This window comes from Oncorhynchus tshawytscha, linkage group LG18 (genome assembly GCF_018296145.1).
Source record: "Oncorhynchus tshawytscha isolate Ot180627B linkage group LG18, Otsh_v2.0, whole genome shotgun sequence".
Lineage (NCBI taxonomy): Eukaryota > Metazoa > Chordata > Actinopteri > Salmoniformes > Salmonidae > Oncorhynchus > Oncorhynchus tshawytscha.
In genome coordinates, this window is record NC_056446.1 from 13,787,224 (window position 1) to 13,805,851 (window position 18,628).

An 18,628-nucleotide genomic window follows, 5' to 3' on the forward strand; every position below is an offset into this window, starting at 1 on the left:
AGGTGAACTTTCCCCATTAGAGGCAGCTCTGGTCAACATTCCTCAGGTCAGACAATAGCCCAAGAAATGTTGATCAACAGCCCACAATCTGACGAGGACAGAATTTAAGCAGTTATTCAGCCCAGAGAAAGTCAGCGGCTTAGGTGGGTGTGAGGTACAGATTCATGAATCAGATGCCCTTGCGGACTTATTTGGACATTGGCAGGCATCCAACACCCCTGATACAGAGTCTGAGCAGTTAATCTTCCCTGGCTGTAGATTAATACCCGCTGTCATTCATTCTGTAAGCCAGACACTTTCCTAACCCAGATCTGATGATTACGTTCTAAAACAGAACTCAGGCTTTCCCCCAGTTTGGCAAGAGTAGCCATGAACCTTGCCACATAAGGATGGGGGCTATAATGTGCCAAGTAGACAGTGCACCAATACTCTCAAACCTGGCATGTTCTAATTTGATAATGAATATTTTCTTGATTTGATTAATGCCAGTAGACAAGCTGTGTACTGTCAATTTCATACTGGCGCATACTCCTTATCAACTCATCTTAGCCTACTTGCGAAAAGCCTAACAAATTATTTTAATAGAACTAGGCCTAAGGGAAGGAGAAACATTTGCTTGTGTCTGACATATGCGGATGGCTCTGATTGACGGGTCTTTTTACATTGGGGGGAGCATTCTCTATAGGCCTATATGTCCAGTCAAAGCAGCGTGTGCAGATTCCATCTAACCTCTCTGCGCACGGAACCCGGTGCGGGATGAAATTCGACAATACGGTGATCGCTACATAGTCATATTAAACATTCATGAAAATACAAGTGTCTCACATGTTTTGAAAGCCTAGAATCTTGCTAATCCAACTGCGTTGTCAGATTTTAAAAAGGATTTACTGCGAAAGAATACGATGCAATTATGAGGATAGAGCCCCTTAAAAAAAAAAAACTATTTCAACCAGCACAAGCATAACAAAATCACAAACTGCAATAAAATGAATAGTTTACCTTTGACGGTCTTCCTCTGTTTGCAATCCCAATGCTCATCGTTACACAATGAATGGTCTTTTGTTTGATAAAATCAACTTTTATAGCCTAACACGAAACATTTTGTGAACCGCTTGTGTCGTGAATTGTCCCATTCCATTTAACGACACATTCAAGGTAAATACACACAAAACGTGACTTTACCAGTAATGTTTGGTTTCATTGCAATCAATTTGTTTGTTTGTAACAACCAAACCTGATGGGTCATTTCGCGGGACGTATCGACTGAAGACAACAAGTAATGACATCATTGTGCGCCAATGATTTGTCCGCTGTTTCGTTGACTGACTGTATTTTAACCCAATGACCACTGATGGTCTTGAAATCTAGCTGGGTCGATAGCCAATGAGCTGAGGTAAACGGCAATATGTAATGTTTGTGTTGGAAGACCAACCCATGTAGTAAACTCCGGCATAAAGAGGTTCATTCGCCATTGACGATTCATACCGGAAGGAGCAACGCATGTTTTTGCGCAGCATTGTTTTGGTAAAGCGCATATTCAGCTGTTTATATATCAATTAGTATGGCGACTAAGTCAGGGAAAGCAAAATCTATGTCTAGATATACAGATGTACACACAATTTTAGAAGAAATTGATCGAGGACGATTCATTTAGCGATTCCCAAATGGAGGAATATTTTCAGAACGGAGAGGACATCGTTTTGGACTGGTAAGTTCTTCTCATGCGAATGCCGTTGTTTGAAATTCAGTCTCCAGACTGTCACATGTGCTCAGTGTGAACCTGCTTTCATCTGTGAAGAGCACAGGGCACCAGTGGCGAATTTGCCAATCTTTGTGTTCTCTGGCCAATGCCAAACGTCCTGCACGGTGTTGGGCTGTAAGCTCAACCCCCACCTGTGGACGTCGGGCCCTCATACTACCCTCATGGAGTCTGTTTCTGACCGTTTGAGCAGAAACATGCACATTTGTGGCCTGCTGGAGGTCATTTTGCAAGGCTCTGGCAGTGCTCCTCCTTGCAAAGGTGGAGGTAGCGGTCCTGCTGCTGGGTTGTTGCCCTCCTACAGCCTCCTCCACGTCTCCTGATGTACTGGCCCGTCTCCTGGTAGCGCCTCCATGCTCTGGACACTACGCTGACAGACACAGCAAACCTTCTTGCCACAGCTCGCATTGATGTGCCATCATGGATGAGCTGCACTACCTGAGCCACTTGTGTGGGTTGTAGATTCCGTCTCATGCTACCACTAGAGTGAAAGCACCGCCAGCATTCAAAAGTGACCAAAACATCAGCCAGGAAGCATAGGAACTGACAAGTGGTCTGTGGTTATCACCTGCAGAACCAGTCCTTTATTGGGGGTGTCTTGCTAATTGCCTATAATTTCCAACTGTTGTCTATTCCATTTGCACAACCGCATGTGAAATCTGTTGTCAATCAGTGTTGCTTCCTAAGTGGACAGTTTGATTTCACAGCGTGATTGACTTGGAGTTACATGGAGTTGTTTAAGTGTTCCCTTTATTTTTTTGAGCAGTGTATATATCTGTTTATTATACCCGTTGATACAGGGCTCATATGTGAAACTATTCTAACTGAACATTAACTTTCAGTGACACTGACTCCGAATGGGAGCCCCCAGTGCCAAGGTGTCCATCCCCCACTGAAGCTGGACCATCCAGCTCCTGCCACAAGTGGTGTTCATCTGCCCAAATGTATTTCTGCAGGCATGGATGTGCTATGGCACCTGGCATCAGCAGCACAATATTGTGTAGAGGACTGAGGGTCTTCCAAATATTGAAAGTGTTATTTTGTAAAATGTATATATATTTTTTCCCATGTTTTTTTCTCCATTTTTTGGGAGGGGGTGTGTTAGAATACCATTTTGGTATTTTGAATATAGTTATTCCATTCAAATGTATAACTTCACCAATTTGGCCACATTTGGGCTGCTTGTGTGGGACACCCGGGTCACTTCATGATAAATGTCATGTAGCACACTCATTTTGGAAGTTATCGTTCTGAAACTTTGCACAAGTACTGTTGCCCTCTTATATTTTTCACTGAAATTGTCCCCATCATCATATCTGAATGTTTGTTTTATCTTGTTCATTTTAAAAGATCCAACAATCAAAAGACTTATGTTTTTTTCCATTGTATTATCTAAACCAGATCTATTGTTATATTATCCTACATTCAATTCACATTTACACAAACTTCAGAGTGTTCTTTCAAATGGTACCAAGAATATGCATATCCTTGGTTCTGTGCCTGAGCTACAAGCAGATAGATTTGGGTATGTCTTCATGCGGAAAATGTTAAAAAGTAGGGGGGTAGCTCTAAGAGGTTTTAACAGGAGTCAAACGCACCTGTAATGATTTAATCTTGTTTAAGGCCTATTTTCAGTAGATTAGGAAAGATTATTTCTCTCATTACAGCATCCTATTTGAAGACCATTGGGCAATGCCACTGGAAAATTATTTAAGGGCTTAGTGTGAATTGTTTAGTGCGTCAAATTTGGATACATATCTTTATTTGCAAAGGACAAGGAGGCATATACAGCTTTATTAGACTCCGCCATGCACCAATGTATCATTATGAAAAAGCGATACTCCCCAACCTAGCAATCTTCAATTTGTAAATTCAAAATTTATAAGTAATAACAATTAAAATGCCATGATAACGTGTAATGGCTGGTTTCAAATATGCTTCTTAATAAAAACCTATCCGCGTAAAGTGTACAAACAGAATTGTGACCACCCTTTTTACATAGGGATTTACAGGCCTAACAGTACAAAGTGTGCACACCTAACAAGTCGAGGGTTTTTCCTGGCCTCCACAATCAAATGACCTCTACCTAATAGAGCTGTTCGGGATGAGTTGGACCGCAGAGAGAAGGAAAAGCAGCCAATAAGTGCTCAGCATATGTGGGAACTCCAAGACGGTTGGAAAAGCATTCCAGGTGAAGCTGGTTGAATGCCAAGTGTGCAAAACATTTTATATTTTACAAAATTTAATTAGGCAAGTCAATTATTATTTTTACAATGACTGCCTACCCTGGCAACGCTGGGCCAATTGTGCCCCGCCCTATGGGACTCCCAATCACAGCCAGATGTGGTACAACGTAAGACTATTTTGTTTTGTTTAATACTTGGTTACTACATGATTTCATAGTAGTCTTTACTACTATTCTACAGTGTAGAAAATAGTAATATATATATAAATAAATCCTGGAATGAGTAGGTGTCCAAACTTGGCTGGTACACAACATTTAAACAAAATGAACACGAAAGAGAAGAGGAAAAACCAGTAACAAAGTGTAACGCTCTAGTGAAGTGCCACACAGAGTTAGATTGATTATGTGTTGTCAATATGAAAAAGTGACATCTTAATTTGTGTACCGATTTAGTAAAGTAATAATTTCAGCCAACCAAGCATTCAAACAGAGGCATGGTGGAAAGGGCGCATCAAGGAAAATCTAGATATTTAAGAGCAGTGTATGCCCTAATGTAGTGTTTGCCAAACTAAGGGTCGTGTCCCCATGTGGGGCTTGCCTGAGATGAACATTGGGTTGCAAAAGAAACTGAAATAAAAATAGCGCTTGGTTCATAGAACTGGGGTTGTCAGTAATCGTTGGTAGCCGCTAGATGCTCGTAATAACAGAAAACGCCCTGTTTCTTGCTACAAATGTGGCTCTAGACTGGTTTAAGCTACAAAACAGTGTAAAAAATTAAAAACTCAAAAAGGTAGACTCTCGGCAACACGCATGAGTGGTTTCCCTCTGCTGCCCACAAGCCGAGTAGGACTTTCTTGAACAGTAGAACAGACTAGGGTTGTCTAGGTTCCAGATGTTCATATCCTCATTCAGTCCACACAGATTTATGTATTATCGTCTAAGTACACAAGGGGGAGCCCAAAAAACATCACATTTTGCATCCATTACCAGAATGCCAACAAAATGCTAATGAGCGCAAAGACCGGCAAATCAGCTAACGAAGTTGTGGACACCCCCTCAACTTACTGGAGTCAGCGATTTCAGCCACACCCATTGGCAACTGTATAAAAATGGCTCACAGCCACGCAATCTCCATAGACAAACGTTGGGAGTAGAATGGCCTTACTGAAGAGCTCAGTGACTTTCAACATGGCACCAGCATAGGCTGTTACCTTTCCAACAAGTGACTCAAGTTTTTGCTCTGCTAGAGCTGCCACGTCAACTGTAAATGCTGTTATTGTTTAGTGGAAATGTCTAGGAGCAACAACGGCTCAGCAGCGAAGTGGTAGGCCACACAAGCTCACAGAACGGGACTGCCGAGTACTGAAGAACGTAAAAATAGTATGTCCTCTGTTGCACTCACTATCACGTTGCTTCCAGATGCAGTTTCGAACATCAGCACAATAATCTTTTGTCGGGAGCTTCATGAAACGGGTTTCCATGATCAAGCAGCTGCAAACAAGCCTAATATCACCATTCGCAATGCCAAGCGTCAACTGGAGTGGTACTTCGGAGCAGTGGAAACACGTTCTCTGGAGTGATGAGTCACGCTTCACCATCTGGCAGTCAGATTGACAAATCTGGGTTTGGCCGATGCCAGATGAACGCAACCTGTGCCAATGCATATTGCTAACTGTAAAGTTTGGTGTAGGAATGGTCTGGACTGTTTTTCATGGTTCAGGCAAGGCCCCTTAATTGCAGTGAAGGGACATCTTAATGCTACAACATACAATGGCTTTCTAGACCATTCCAGCATCAGTTTCAGGAAGGCCCTTTCCTGTGTCAGCATGGCAATGCGACCGTGCACAAAGCGAGGTCCATACAAAAATGGCATGCCGAAAGCGGTGTGGATGAACTTGACTGGATGAATTGGAAAACCGACAGCCAGGCCCAACCTCACTAACGCGCTTGCGCTGGTGGTTGAATGGACAAACGTCCCTGCAGCAATGTTTAAACATCTAGTGGAAAGCCTTCCCAGAAGAGTGGAGGCTGTTCGAGGCGGGGGGGGCAGCGTCATATTAACGCCTATGATCTTACAATGAAATAATTGACGAGCACATGTCCACACAACTCAATTTTTTTATTTTACAAGCAAATGATGAAAAGGTATGCATGCTTGTCTGGAGGAAGAACAGTAGTGTACACTGTCTGGAGTCTTGGAGCTGCAAGTGCAACGGGTCTGCCTGCTTCATGGAGAAGAGGGGAGGCGCAGACGGGCCCAGAACAGAGAGAAAAAAAAGAAAAAAATCAAGCTGCAGTGGCAGCTGTACAGGTAACTCATCCAAAGGGCTTTGACTTCGAGCACAGCAGAAAGCCAACACAATATGCCCCACAACCTTAAGCAAGTTAACCTTAAGGGTTGACCTAACATATTCTTTGTTTTTCCACACAGGAAAAGCTCAAATGCGTAAGAAATGTAGTGCAGCGTTTCGTAAACACAGCTCTATAATGCTTTCTATTGTAATTTATGCTCAGCATCTGTAAAAGTTCAGTTGCATTTCTCATGAACGGGCATGCTATCAGAAGACAGCTGACGGATGTGTTGGTACAGACTATTTTTCTCAGGTAAAATGCTATTTTAACTTTACGCATTAACGCGACTATTTTAGGAAATGTAGCTAGTTATATTTTTTATGATAAAGATATGGCCACGCATTGTTTTTAGCAACAAAAAAAAAAGGATTTTTAAACTCATTTACTTGCGTGGCTGCCAGTTTAGCACTACTGTTGTCATTGACAAGCCACTTTCTGCTTAATGATTTATACAATTTATGACAAAACTATAGTTGCATGTCCCTGATCCCTATTGAGAAAAATAAAACCCCTTTACTTTCAATATAAAACACAAAGCCTGTGAATACACAGCTGGACTCACCGGTTCCTGCTTTCTCCTGCTGTGCTATTTACAAACACTTGACTGGCTCAACTGTTCTGGGGAATTAACAAGCTTCATAATGTAAAATGAACACCCATCTGCTTAGTCTCCTAAAGTATAGCACAAGTTCACTTCGGGCATTTACTTAAAGTACAAATTTATTGAAAAATGTTCAAAAACATTGTTAGCCGTATTGAAAAACCAACACATGACTATTTCTAAATATCCTGGTACAGCCCAAGCCTAGACCAGGCACTAAAGCAGACTGGGAAATGTAGAATTTTACACAGCAGATAATACAAAATTGCCTGTTCTGAACTATCCACTAACTGATGCATTTGTCACTTCAAACCATACTTCCTTTAGATCGAAACTGTCTAAAGTACACTCAGGCCAATTTGTAAATAAATGTCATGCACCAAATGAAAAAAGCAAACATTGGCCAATTAAATCACTTTTTTACATGGGAGTTCTGAAATATTTTTTTTTCCAGAAAAAAACAAGTTAGTGAATCCCTGCCCTACTGTCTGACTTAGTCATACATAAGCAGTTTGCTGGAACTCCAAGAAACATACTCAAACGTATTTAAAAACTAGAGCATTTCAATCATGTTAGTATGGTTGATAGATACACATCCTTTAACATATATTAAGGCAATGCAAAAAAATAAGGGGATAATTTATGAAGTTGGAGAACTACGAGTGAGTATCATGAAACTATTATTTCACCATACCTGCACAAGTAATAGTAGCAAGATGGACTCCAGGTAACGTTAATGAAACTACTGGTCATTCATGCATTGAGTAAGTCACAGAAGATTCGTCTTAGATAACTGATGGGCAATCAACTCAAACTAATCATTATCCATTCCCTATTTATTGTGTTTATGGTTTTAGTTCATTCTGCATTGCAGATGTAAAGCTTAACAGAAAGAGCCAATATATTTTTTTTTAAGTTGCCACAAGGCACGGCCCCAAGGCACTACCACATGCTTAGCATGATGCTACGGCCCACATGGGTGACGCAGGAGAACAAATGAAATGGAAAATTACTAACCCTAGTTACACAATGACAACACAAGTTGAGTTGTAGATTTAGTGAGCTAACTAGCTTTTGACATAAGATACATTACTGCATAGAGATGCACGTGTACGTCGGTCTAACTCTAAATCCATGCGCAGTATGCGAAAAACCCGCGCAGTCAAACTCAACCCAATCGTACCTTCTCTTGCCTGGGCAACAACAAAAAAAACTGCTCGATTTCAAATACGTAGCCAGCCGTATACCTTACATTGCATCAAGCCATATGTAGATACATTTCTGAACATGTTAGAGTACAAAGATTTTTACTGGAGACCATGCTTGACAGTTTGATGAAATGTAGCGAGACTAGCCAACCATCCAACAAACAGGTGACATGGTTAACGTTAGCTAACTAACACCGATTGAATGAATGACTCAGCTAGCTACCGCGTTAGCAAGCGCCAAGCTACTACAGCTAGCGGTCGAATATGGGGGATGGTAATTCATTCGGCCACCACATGACATGTCAGTGAAAAATGCTATGGTGGTTTACGAGATAACTGGGCTCGTTGTCATTAAATAGACTACCTAGGAAGAGGAAGAAAACCTGGTTACGATGTTTTTAGCGCTTGTTGAGGGTTGAAGCTACAGCCAGTTCTTCAGATGACGGATTGCTTGAGTCCATACAGTGCCACATGCTAGCAGCTTAGCTAGCAAGCAAAGTCAAGCAGACAGGCATGTATTAATCAAATCTTCACTCCACAAACCTTGGGATGGTACGGAGGTCCCCTGTTCCTTTATTCTCATCTTGCCGGGAGAACCACACCTCCAACAGCTTCTCGGTTCCCTCGAAGAAGTGTGCACCGTTCTCTTCCATCGTGGCACAGCAGACACCAATAACAGAAATTAAATGTAGGTTACGTTTTCAACTTAATTAGCTTGTCCTTGCTTGATCGTTATAATTTATTAAGTACAGTCCTTTAGCAATCCAGGTGTAATTTCTTGGTTTTACCGTCTTCCCTTTTACAGAGAATACTGTAGAGCGACTGCTAGCTAATATCACCGGCCATACTGTGGAAAGCGCAGAATGAGGACTGCACAGTGATTTTATTCACCTAGCCTATCACGTCACCCTCAAGTTAGTCGAATCACATTGGCGGGTCCTTTCCATTAAGTGGCGATTGGCTGAGGCAACTGTCAGTATGACAGAAGTGTGTACATTGCTAATCTCCAAACATATTACAAAATGATGGTTATGCCGATTTGCTACATGTACCTCTCTCATGTAACAGCTCAAGGCAATAGATGTCATATGGGCGATAGTATAGTAGACTATTCCTCTAGTTGAGGCTACTTGAGAAAAAACTCACTTGATTATTTCTATTCAAAAACGTATTGGAGACCTGCACATGTTGGGTCAAACTACAAAAGGGTGACACATTTGTTAATTTGAGTAGTATATAACACATGAAATGTTGCAACTGATCTCCCCCATTTTTTTTGACTGATCATGAGTAATGCAAGTGCAGTAACTGCCCTTTAAGTCTCCCGAGTGGCGCAGCGGTCAAAGGCACTACATATCAGTGCTCGAGGCGTCACTACAGACCCTGGTTCCATCCTGGGCTGTAATCACAACCGGCCGTGGTTGGGAGTCCCATAGGGCGGCGCACAATTGGCCCAGTGTCGTCCGGGTAAGAGGAGTGTTTGGTCGTCATTGTAAAATAAGAATATGTTCTTAACAGACTTGCCTAGTAAAATAAAGGTTCAATAAAAACTCTCACGCAAAATGCGGACTGTAGTTTCACGGACCTTTTACTTCCATGTTGATAACTCAAACTGACGTTTTTGTAAACTACCTTCCCCAGAAAGCCTTGCGTGCCAATTAGAAACGTCAACGAGCCAGTGAACGTTAAACGGAGTAGACCAAAATCCCAAACAAGGAAATGGTGGGGGAATAAAACGACAAGATTATTTAATTAATGCATGTAATAATTAATATTTTATATTATTGTAATTTAAGAAATATTTATGGGTTAAAATGGATTACGACTTCAAAACAAAGCTCGCGGCCGAACGAGAGAAGGTAGAAGATCTGTTCGAATATGAAGGTTGCAAAGTGGGTCGAGGCACATACGGGCACGTTTATAAAGCTAAGCGCAAAGACGGGTAAGATTCTGAACGTTATTGTTTACTCAATAAACTGATTGCAGAATGCCGTATGAAGACTATATCTCTTTGCACGTTGGACAGAGACTACATTTGAACCTCCCTGAGCTCTGCCAGTGTCTGTGTTTTTGTTTTCATGTACGCACTCACTCGCAACGGTCCTCCCCCAAAACAACAGTGATGATGTTTATTATTTGACACCCTATTCATGGTAACCCAGACTACTTTCAACATTAGTTATTTATATAAACCTAATTTCGCCAGTAGAATCGTGTAAGCTATGATCTTGGTCAACTTGGCTAAGTTTTTGCTGCTTAAAATAATCATCATATTATTGCCAAGATCTCTCAAGAGCACTGACACAGTCGAACTCGAACTTGGTGCTGGAATGCAAATAAAACAAGTGTCACAGCAATGATTAGAATATACATTTTTGGCAAATACTTTATTATTATGGTTTTCTAATATGGATAAAATACTCATATCACATAATTAATCATTTTGTAAGTGTTTGCTGTTGCTGTTCCTTATTGACCATTTACTTTGCAAAGGCGACAACATTTCTGTGGGATCATTATAAAACACATTGAAATGTTTTTTTTTTCCTGCACAAGCAAGTGATTTCTGTCTTTGATTGTCATTTGGGAACCAATCTCAAGATATGCCTGGAGCATAGACTTCTCTCCAGATTGGAGGGAAAGTGGAAATATAGGCTATGCTATTTCGGTTTTGAGGGGGAGTAGATCACTATATAACACTATCATTAGCCTATACTGGACCATTAGGCCTATTAGCCCAATCAGATATGCATATAGGACATAGGAACTCATCTGCACTGATCAATCAATACTGGAGGTAATCCAGTATATCACCTCCAGTATTGATTGATCAATGTGATGAGATCCTATATGTCTATCTGATTGGGCCAGTAGGCCTAATAGCCCATTATAGGCTTATTATGACAAAAAAAATGATCCCTCCTTTCGGGAAGTCAGTGTAATATGGAACTTCCGGCGCCGACAGAGATGGCCGCCTCGCTTCGCATTCCTAGGAAACTATGCAGTGTTTTGTTTTTTTTACGTGTTATTTCTTACATTAGTACCCCAGGTCATCTTAGGTTTCATTACATACAGTCGAGAAGAACTACTGAATATAAGATCAGCGTCAACTCACCATCAGTACGACCAAGAATATGTTTTTCGCGACGCGGATCCTGTGTTCTGCCTTTCAACCGGGACAACGGAATGGATCATATGCGGCGACCCAAAAAAACGACTCTGAAAAAGAGGGAAACGAGGCGGTCTTCTGGTCAGACTCCGGAGACGGGCATCGTGCACCACTCCCTAGCATTCTTCTCGCCAATGTCCAGTCTCTTGACAACAAGGTTGATGAAATCCGAGCAAGGGTAGCATTCCAGAGGGACATCAGAGACTGTAACGTTCTTTGCTTCACGGAAACATGGCTCACTGGAGAGACGCTATCCGAGGCGGTGCAGCCAGCGGGTTTCTCCACGCATCGTGCCGACAGAAACAAACATCTTTCTGGTAAGAAGAGGGGCGGGGGCGTATGCCTTATGGCTAACGAGACATGGTGTGATGAAAGAAACATACAGGAACTCAAATCCTTCTGTTCACCTGATTTAGAATTCCTCACAATCAAATGTAGACCGCATTATCTACCAAGAGAATTCTCTTTGATTATAATCACAGCCGTATATATCCCCCCCCCCCCAAGCAGACACATCGATGGCTCTGAACAAACTTTATTTGACTCTTTGCAAACTGGAATCCATTTATCCGGAGGCTGTATTCATTGTAGCTGGGGATTTTAACAAGGCTAATCTGAAAACAAGACTCCCTAAATTTTATCAGCATATCAATTGCGCAACCAGGGGTGGAAAAACCTTGGATCATTGTTACTCTAACTTCCGCGACGCATATAAGGCCCTGCCCCACCCTCCTTTCGGAAAAGCTGACCACGACTCCATTTTGTTGCTCCCTGCCTACAGACAGAAACTAAAACAAGAGGCTCCCACGCTGAGGTCTGTCCAACGCTGGTCCGACCAAGCTGAATCCACACTCCAAGACTGCTTCCATCACGTGGACTGGGAGATGTTTCGTATTGCGTCAGACAACAATATTGACGAATACGCTGATTCGGTGTGCGAGTTCATTAGAACGTGCATTGAAGATGTCGTTCCCATAGCAACGATTAAAACATTCCCTAACCAGAAACCGTGGATTGATGGCAGCATTCGCATGAAACTGAAAGCGCGAACCACTGCTTTTAATCAGGGCAAGGTGACTGGTAACATGACCGAACACAAACAGTGCAGCTATTCCCTCTGCAAGGCTATCAAACAAGCTAAGCGTCAGTACAGAGACAAAGTAGAATCTCAATTCAACGGCTCAGACACAAGAGGCATGTGGCAGGGTCTACAGTCAATCACGGACTACAAGAAGAAATCCAGCCCAGTCACGGACCAGGATGTCTTGCTCCCAGGCAGACTAAATAACTTTTTTGCCCGCTTTGAGGACAATACAGTGCCACTGACACGGCCTGCAACGAAAACATGTAGACTCTCCTTCACTGCAGCCGAGGTGAGTAAGACATTTAAACGTGTTAACCCTCGCAAGGCTGCAGGCCCAGACGGCATCCCCAGCCGCGCCCTCAGAGCATGCGCAGACCAGCTGGCCAGTGTGTTTACGGACATATTCAATCAATCCCTATACCAGTCTGCTGTTCCCACATGCTTCAAGAGGGCCACCATTGTTCCTGTTCCCAAGAAAGCTAAGGTAACTGAGCTAAACGACTACCGCCCCGTAGCACTCACTTCCGTCATCATGAAGTGCTTTGAGAGACTAGTCAAGGACCATATCACCTCCACCCTACCTGACACCCTAGACCCACTCCAATTTGCTTACCGCCCAAATAGGTCCACAGACGATGCAATCTCAACCACACTGCACACTGCCCTAACCCATCTGGACAAGAGGAATACCTATGTGATAATGCTGTTCATCGACTACAGCTCGGCATTCAACACCATAGTACCCTCCAAGCTCGTCATCAAGCTCGAGACCCTGGGTCTCGACCCCGCCCTGTGCAACTGGGTACTGGACTTCCTGACGGGCCGCCCCCAGGTGGTGAGTGTAGGCAACAACATCTCCACCCCGCTGATCCTCAACACTGGGGCCCCACAAGGGTGCGTTCTGAGCCCTCTCCTGTACTCCCTGTTCACCCACGACTGCGTGGCCACGCACGCCTCCAACTCAATCATCAAGTTTGCGGACGACACAACAGTGGTAGGCTTGATTACCAACAACGACGAGACGGCCTACAGGGAGGAGGTGAAGGCCCTCGGAGTGTGGTGTCAGGAAAATAACCTCACACTCAACGTCAACAAAACTAAGGAGATGATTGTGGACTTCAGGAAACAGCAGAGGGAACACCCCCCGATCCACATCGATGGAACAGTAGTGGAGAGGGTAGCAAGTTTTAAGTTCCTCGGCATACACATCACAGACAAACTGAATTGGTCCACTCACACAGACAGCATCGTGAAGAAGGCGCAGCAGCGCCTCTTCAACCTCAGGAGGCTGAAGAAATTCGTCTTGTTACCAAAAGCACTCACAAACTTCTACAGATGCACAATCGAGAGCATCCTGGCGGGCTGTATCACCGCCTGGTACGGCAACTGCTCCGCCCACAACCGTAAGGCTCTCCAGAGGGTAGTGAGGTCTGCACAACGCATCACCGGGGGCAAACTACCTGCCCTCCAGGACACCTACACCACCCGATGTTACAGGAAGGCCATAAAGATCATCAAGGACATCAACCACCCGAGCCACTGCCTGTTCACCCCGCTATCATCCAGAAGGCGAGGTCAGTACAGGTGCATCAAAGCTGGGACCGAGAGACTGAAAAACAGCTTCTATCTCAAGGCCATCAGACTGTTAAACAGCCACCACTAACATTGAGTGGCTGCTGCCAACACACTGACACTGACACTGACTCAACTCCAGCCACTTTAATAATGGGAATTGATGGGAAATGATGTAAATATATCACTAGCCACTTTAAACAATGCTACCTTATATAATGTTACTTACCCTACATTATTCATCTCATATGCATACGTATATACTGTACTCTATATCATCGACTGCATCCTTATGTAATACATGTATCACTAGCCACTTTAACTATGCCACTTTGTTTACATACTCATCTCATATGTATATACTGTACTCGATACCATCTACTGTATCTTGCCTATGCTGCTCTGTACCATCACTCATTCATATATCCTTATGTACATATTCTTTATCCCCTTACACTGTGTATAAGACAGTAGTTTTGGAATTGTTAGTTAGATTACTTGTTGGTTATTACTGCATTGTCGGAACTAGAAGCACAAGCATTTCGCTACACTCGCATTAACATCTGCTAACCATGTGTATGTGACAAATAAAATTTGATTTGATTTTGAACTTTTGTCCATAGTAACAGAATATATACTATCTGTAATAAATAAGTTGCAAAATGTAAATACCAGTCAGAGTTGAGGGTGTAGGATCGATAATTTGGCATAGGGCCTTCTGGCACAAGTCGTAAAAGAAACGTCCTCTCACTGTCAACTGCATTTATTTTCAGCAAACTTAACATGTGTAAATATTTGTATGAACATACGATTCAACAACTGAGACATAAACTGAACAAGTTCCACAGACATGTGACTAACAGAAATGGAGTAATGTGTCCCTGAACAATGGAGGGGTCAAAAACAAAAGTTACAGTCAGTATCGGGTGTGGCCACCAGCTGCATTAAGTACCGCAGTGCATCTCCTCCTCATGGACTGCACCAGAATTGCCAGTTCTTGCTGTGAGATGTCACCCCACTCTTCCACCAAGGCACCTGCAAGTTCCCGGACATTTCTGGGGGGAATGGCCCTAGCTCTCACCCTCCGATCCAACAGGTCCCAGACGTGCTCAATGGGACTGAGATCCCGGGCTCTTCGCTGGCCATGGCAGAACACTGACATTCCTGTCTTACAGGAAATCACGCACAGAACGAGCAGTATGGCTGGTGGCATTGTCATGTCAGGATGAGCCTGCAGGAAGGGTACAACATGAGGATGTCTTCCCTGTAAACGTACAGTGTTGAGATTACCTGCAATGACAACAAGCTCAGTCCGATGATGCTGTGACACACTGCCCCAGACCATAACGGACCCTCCACCTCCAAATTTAGCCCGCTCCAGAGTACAGGTCTCGGTGTATCGCTCATTCCTTTGACGATAAACGTGAATCCAACCATCACCCCTGGTGAGACAAAACCGCGATTCGTCAGTAAAGAGCACTTTTTGCCAGTCCTGTCTGGTCCAGTGACAGTGGGTTTGTGACCATGGGCGACATTGTTGCCGGTGATGTCTGGTGAGGACCTGCCTTACAACAGGCCTACAAGCCCTCAGTCCAGCCTCTCTCAGCCTTTTGCGGACAGTCTGAGCACTGATGGAGGGATTGTGCGTTCCTGGTGCAACTCGGGCAGTTGTTGTTGCCATCCAGTACCTGTCCCGCAGGTGTGATGTTCGAATGTACCGATCCTGTGCAGGTGTTGTTACACGTGGTCTGCCACTGCAAGGACGATCAGCTGTCCGTCCTGTCTCCCTGTAGCGCTGTCTTAGGTGTCTCTTCAGTACGGACATTTCAATGTATTGCCCTGGCGACATCTGCAGTCCTCATGCCTCCTTGCAGCATGCCTAAGACACGTTCACTCTGATGAGCAGGGACCCTGGTCATCTTTATTTTGGTGTTTTTCAGAGTCAGTAGAAAGTTCTCTTTAGTGTCCTAAGTTTTCATAACTGTGACCTTAATTGCCTACCGTCTGTAAGCTGTTCGTGTCTTAACAACCGTTCCACAGGTGCATGTTCATTAATTGTTTATGGTCAATTGAACAAGCATGGGAAACAATGCTTGTTTACAATGAAGATCTGTGAAGTTATTTGGATTTTTACAAATTATCTTTGAAAGACAGGGTCCTGAAAAAGGGACATTTCTTTTTTTGCTTTGTTTATTTTCACGGAATGTGGACGATGCAAGTATGGGTGAGGGAGCGTAAAAAGGGCGGGACCAAAGTTGGGGAAAGCTGAACTTTATGCAAATACTCTGCGATATTGCAACGCTATTGACCAATTGAAACTCACTACTGGATTGGCTGTTGATACTTATTACTACCTAGCCTGCTTGCTAGCACCCACATGAGGGCGAAGTTCGCGTGGCTACCTGAATTATCATGTTATGTGGAAATTCACTGTAACCGAATTCGGTTGCATGCTGGTGTTCCGTTCCTCTCATTTCCCGCGAATCCCCCCCCCCCTCTGCTTTTTCTTTCTTACAGGTAGTGTCATCTGTCATTCAAGTAGCCTGAGAAAAACAACAGATGTTTTTTGCACATATTGTGTATTAATTTATGTCATTTGTAGGCTTACTAATATTGATAGATAATGGGACTTTTCTATTTAGTTAATCAATAAACTGAGACCGTGTTGTTGTTGCCGATTTTTCAGTGACGCATGCTTTCAGGGGTGGTGCAGTAGGTCTGGCTGACGCAACTTACGTGATTCACAGCCATGGAGAGCTGTGACACACTGATGTCAGAAGGATTTCGAGTTAGGTGTTAGCCAGACTTATAGGCCTAGCCCAGGGGAGAACGACTGGCCCCTCGCATTGAGGATTTCAAGTTGAAGGCTGACGGTGGTACTGCAGGCATTGTTTCCAGAAAACAGGATCCGCCATTATAATCAATGTGGAAATGGCAAGCTTCGTGGTTAATATTTGTGGATCCATTACTTAAAAAAAAATCACAATCATGGTACCAATAATTTATTTTATTTCACTAGATGTATGTCCTTGAACCGATTACTTTAAAATCTCACACAGACAGTTATAAGGATAATTTAGTTGCTAATGGCAGCCTGCAGTACATCGGTTGGCCTTCAACTTGAGATACTCAATGAGAGGGGGCAGCACTGAGCGAGCCTGCAACGTCACTGAATAAGAGATTAATAGAGTTAACTTTTATATCCTGAAATACACCTTTAACTCAGGTGGAGGTTTTAATTCTGTATCTAATGATTGACAGATATCCAGCATTATTAATCCTGAGTTTAAACTATGTCTTAGTCTTGGATTATTCGATATTTGGAGATCTAAATATGCTGATAAAAAGTACTTCACTTGGAGTAACAAGGACATGTCCAGACAGTCAAGAATTGACTTCTGGTTGATATAATTCATTAGATAACACTGTAGTCAAGGTATCCATTGAACCATACATTCTTACTGATCTTAAAGTTATATTCTTATCTTTACATTTTTATGTCTCTAACGTTAATAAACTGAGTCGGAGTTATTGGAAACTCAATAGTAGACTGTTGGAAGATGATCATTTCAAGATGGATGCCAAAAATATTATACAAGAAAATTGGAGGAAAGCCCAACTATTTAAGTCTCATGGGAAATATTGGGAATTAATGAAGTATGAAATAAGACAGTCATGAAGAGAGGTAAAGAAATATCTGAACTTAAAAAATTGAGGGAAGAGAAACTTGTTAAGGAAATACTTTCTCTAATCTCTATAGAGGACCTTGATGAAGAAGGAAAGGATTTTTTTCTTTAGAAATTGACCATATGAAGAGAGAGCAAAAGGTGCATTTGTAAAATCAAGACTTCCAAAAGATGAAGACTTCCAAAGGTCTTGATGAATTTATTTATATTAATGAAATAAACAAATGTATCAGCAAGTTAAAAGAGAACAAATCTCCAGGGAATGATGGCTTTATTAGTTCATTCTATAAATATTTTCAGGGGGATATCGTTGAATTTATTTATATTTAATGTTTAAGGAGGCAATTGATTCAGGGGTCCTGCCTGTTTCTATGACACAAGGCCTCATTTCTGTAATGCCTAAACCAAACAAAGTTTCAATGATGTTTGAAAATTGGAGACCAATCACATTAACGAACATTGATGGAAAGCTACTTGCATCCATCTTTGCAGAAAGACTTAAAGGTATTGACCAAATCATTTATGATACCCAGTCTGTTTTTTTGAAGAGCTGACATATATGTAATAATATTCAACTAGTTTTGGAATTGATAGACTACAATGAGCACATTATGGAATATAGCTTTATTTTATTTGTAGACTTTTACAAGGCTTTTGATACAGTTTAACATTATTTTTTATTTTTGAGACTCTTCGATTTTTGGACTTTGGTCAATATTTTCAAGGTGTACAATAATTAAGACACTTTACAATAATAGTAACAGCTCTGTTAAATTATCCCATAGAACTTCACAGAGATTCGACATTAGACACGGAATTAAACAAGGATGCCCAATTTCTCCTTTCTTATTTGTATAGGTCACACAAGTTATGGCACTTCATATCAATATGGATTGTTTTAGGAGTACTCAGATACAAGATAAAGAGAGAATGTTCACAATTGGCTGACAACACAACCATTTTTTTTGAAAGATCATAATGAAGTCAGGAAAGCTATTGAGGGTATTAATGC

General features: G+C 42.3%; 2 protein-coding genes across 4 annotated transcripts in view; one reads left to right on the forward strand and one right to left on the reverse strand.

Moving 5' to 3' along the window:
- Positions 1 to 8,974, reverse strand: part of LOC112217536 (S-adenosylmethionine decarboxylase proenzyme-like) — a 29,556-nt gene extending 20,582 nt beyond the window's left edge. For both annotated transcript variants that reach the window (XM_042300672.1, XM_042300671.1), the window contains exon 1: positions 8,649 to 8,974. In XM_042300672.1, the coding sequence (XP_042156606.1) occupies positions 8,649 to 8,758 (110 nt within the window). In that variant the 5' untranslated portion in view covers positions 8,759 to 8,974. The remainder of the gene's footprint in view (positions 1 to 8,648) is intronic.
- Positions 8,975 to 9,779: 805 nt separating this feature from the next.
- LOC112217537 (cyclin-dependent kinase 19) overlaps positions 9,780 to 18,628 on the forward strand; it is a 64,308-nt gene continuing 55,459 nt past the window's right edge. Inside the window, exon 1 of one of the 2 annotated variants that reach the window (XM_024377870.2) lies at positions 9,780 to 10,047. In XM_024377870.2, coding sequence (XP_024233638.1) covers positions 9,920 to 10,047 — 128 coding nt within the window. In that variant the 5' untranslated portion in view covers positions 9,780 to 9,919. The remainder of the gene's footprint in view (positions 10,048 to 18,628) is intronic. The other variant, XM_024377871.2, reaches the window with a different exon arrangement.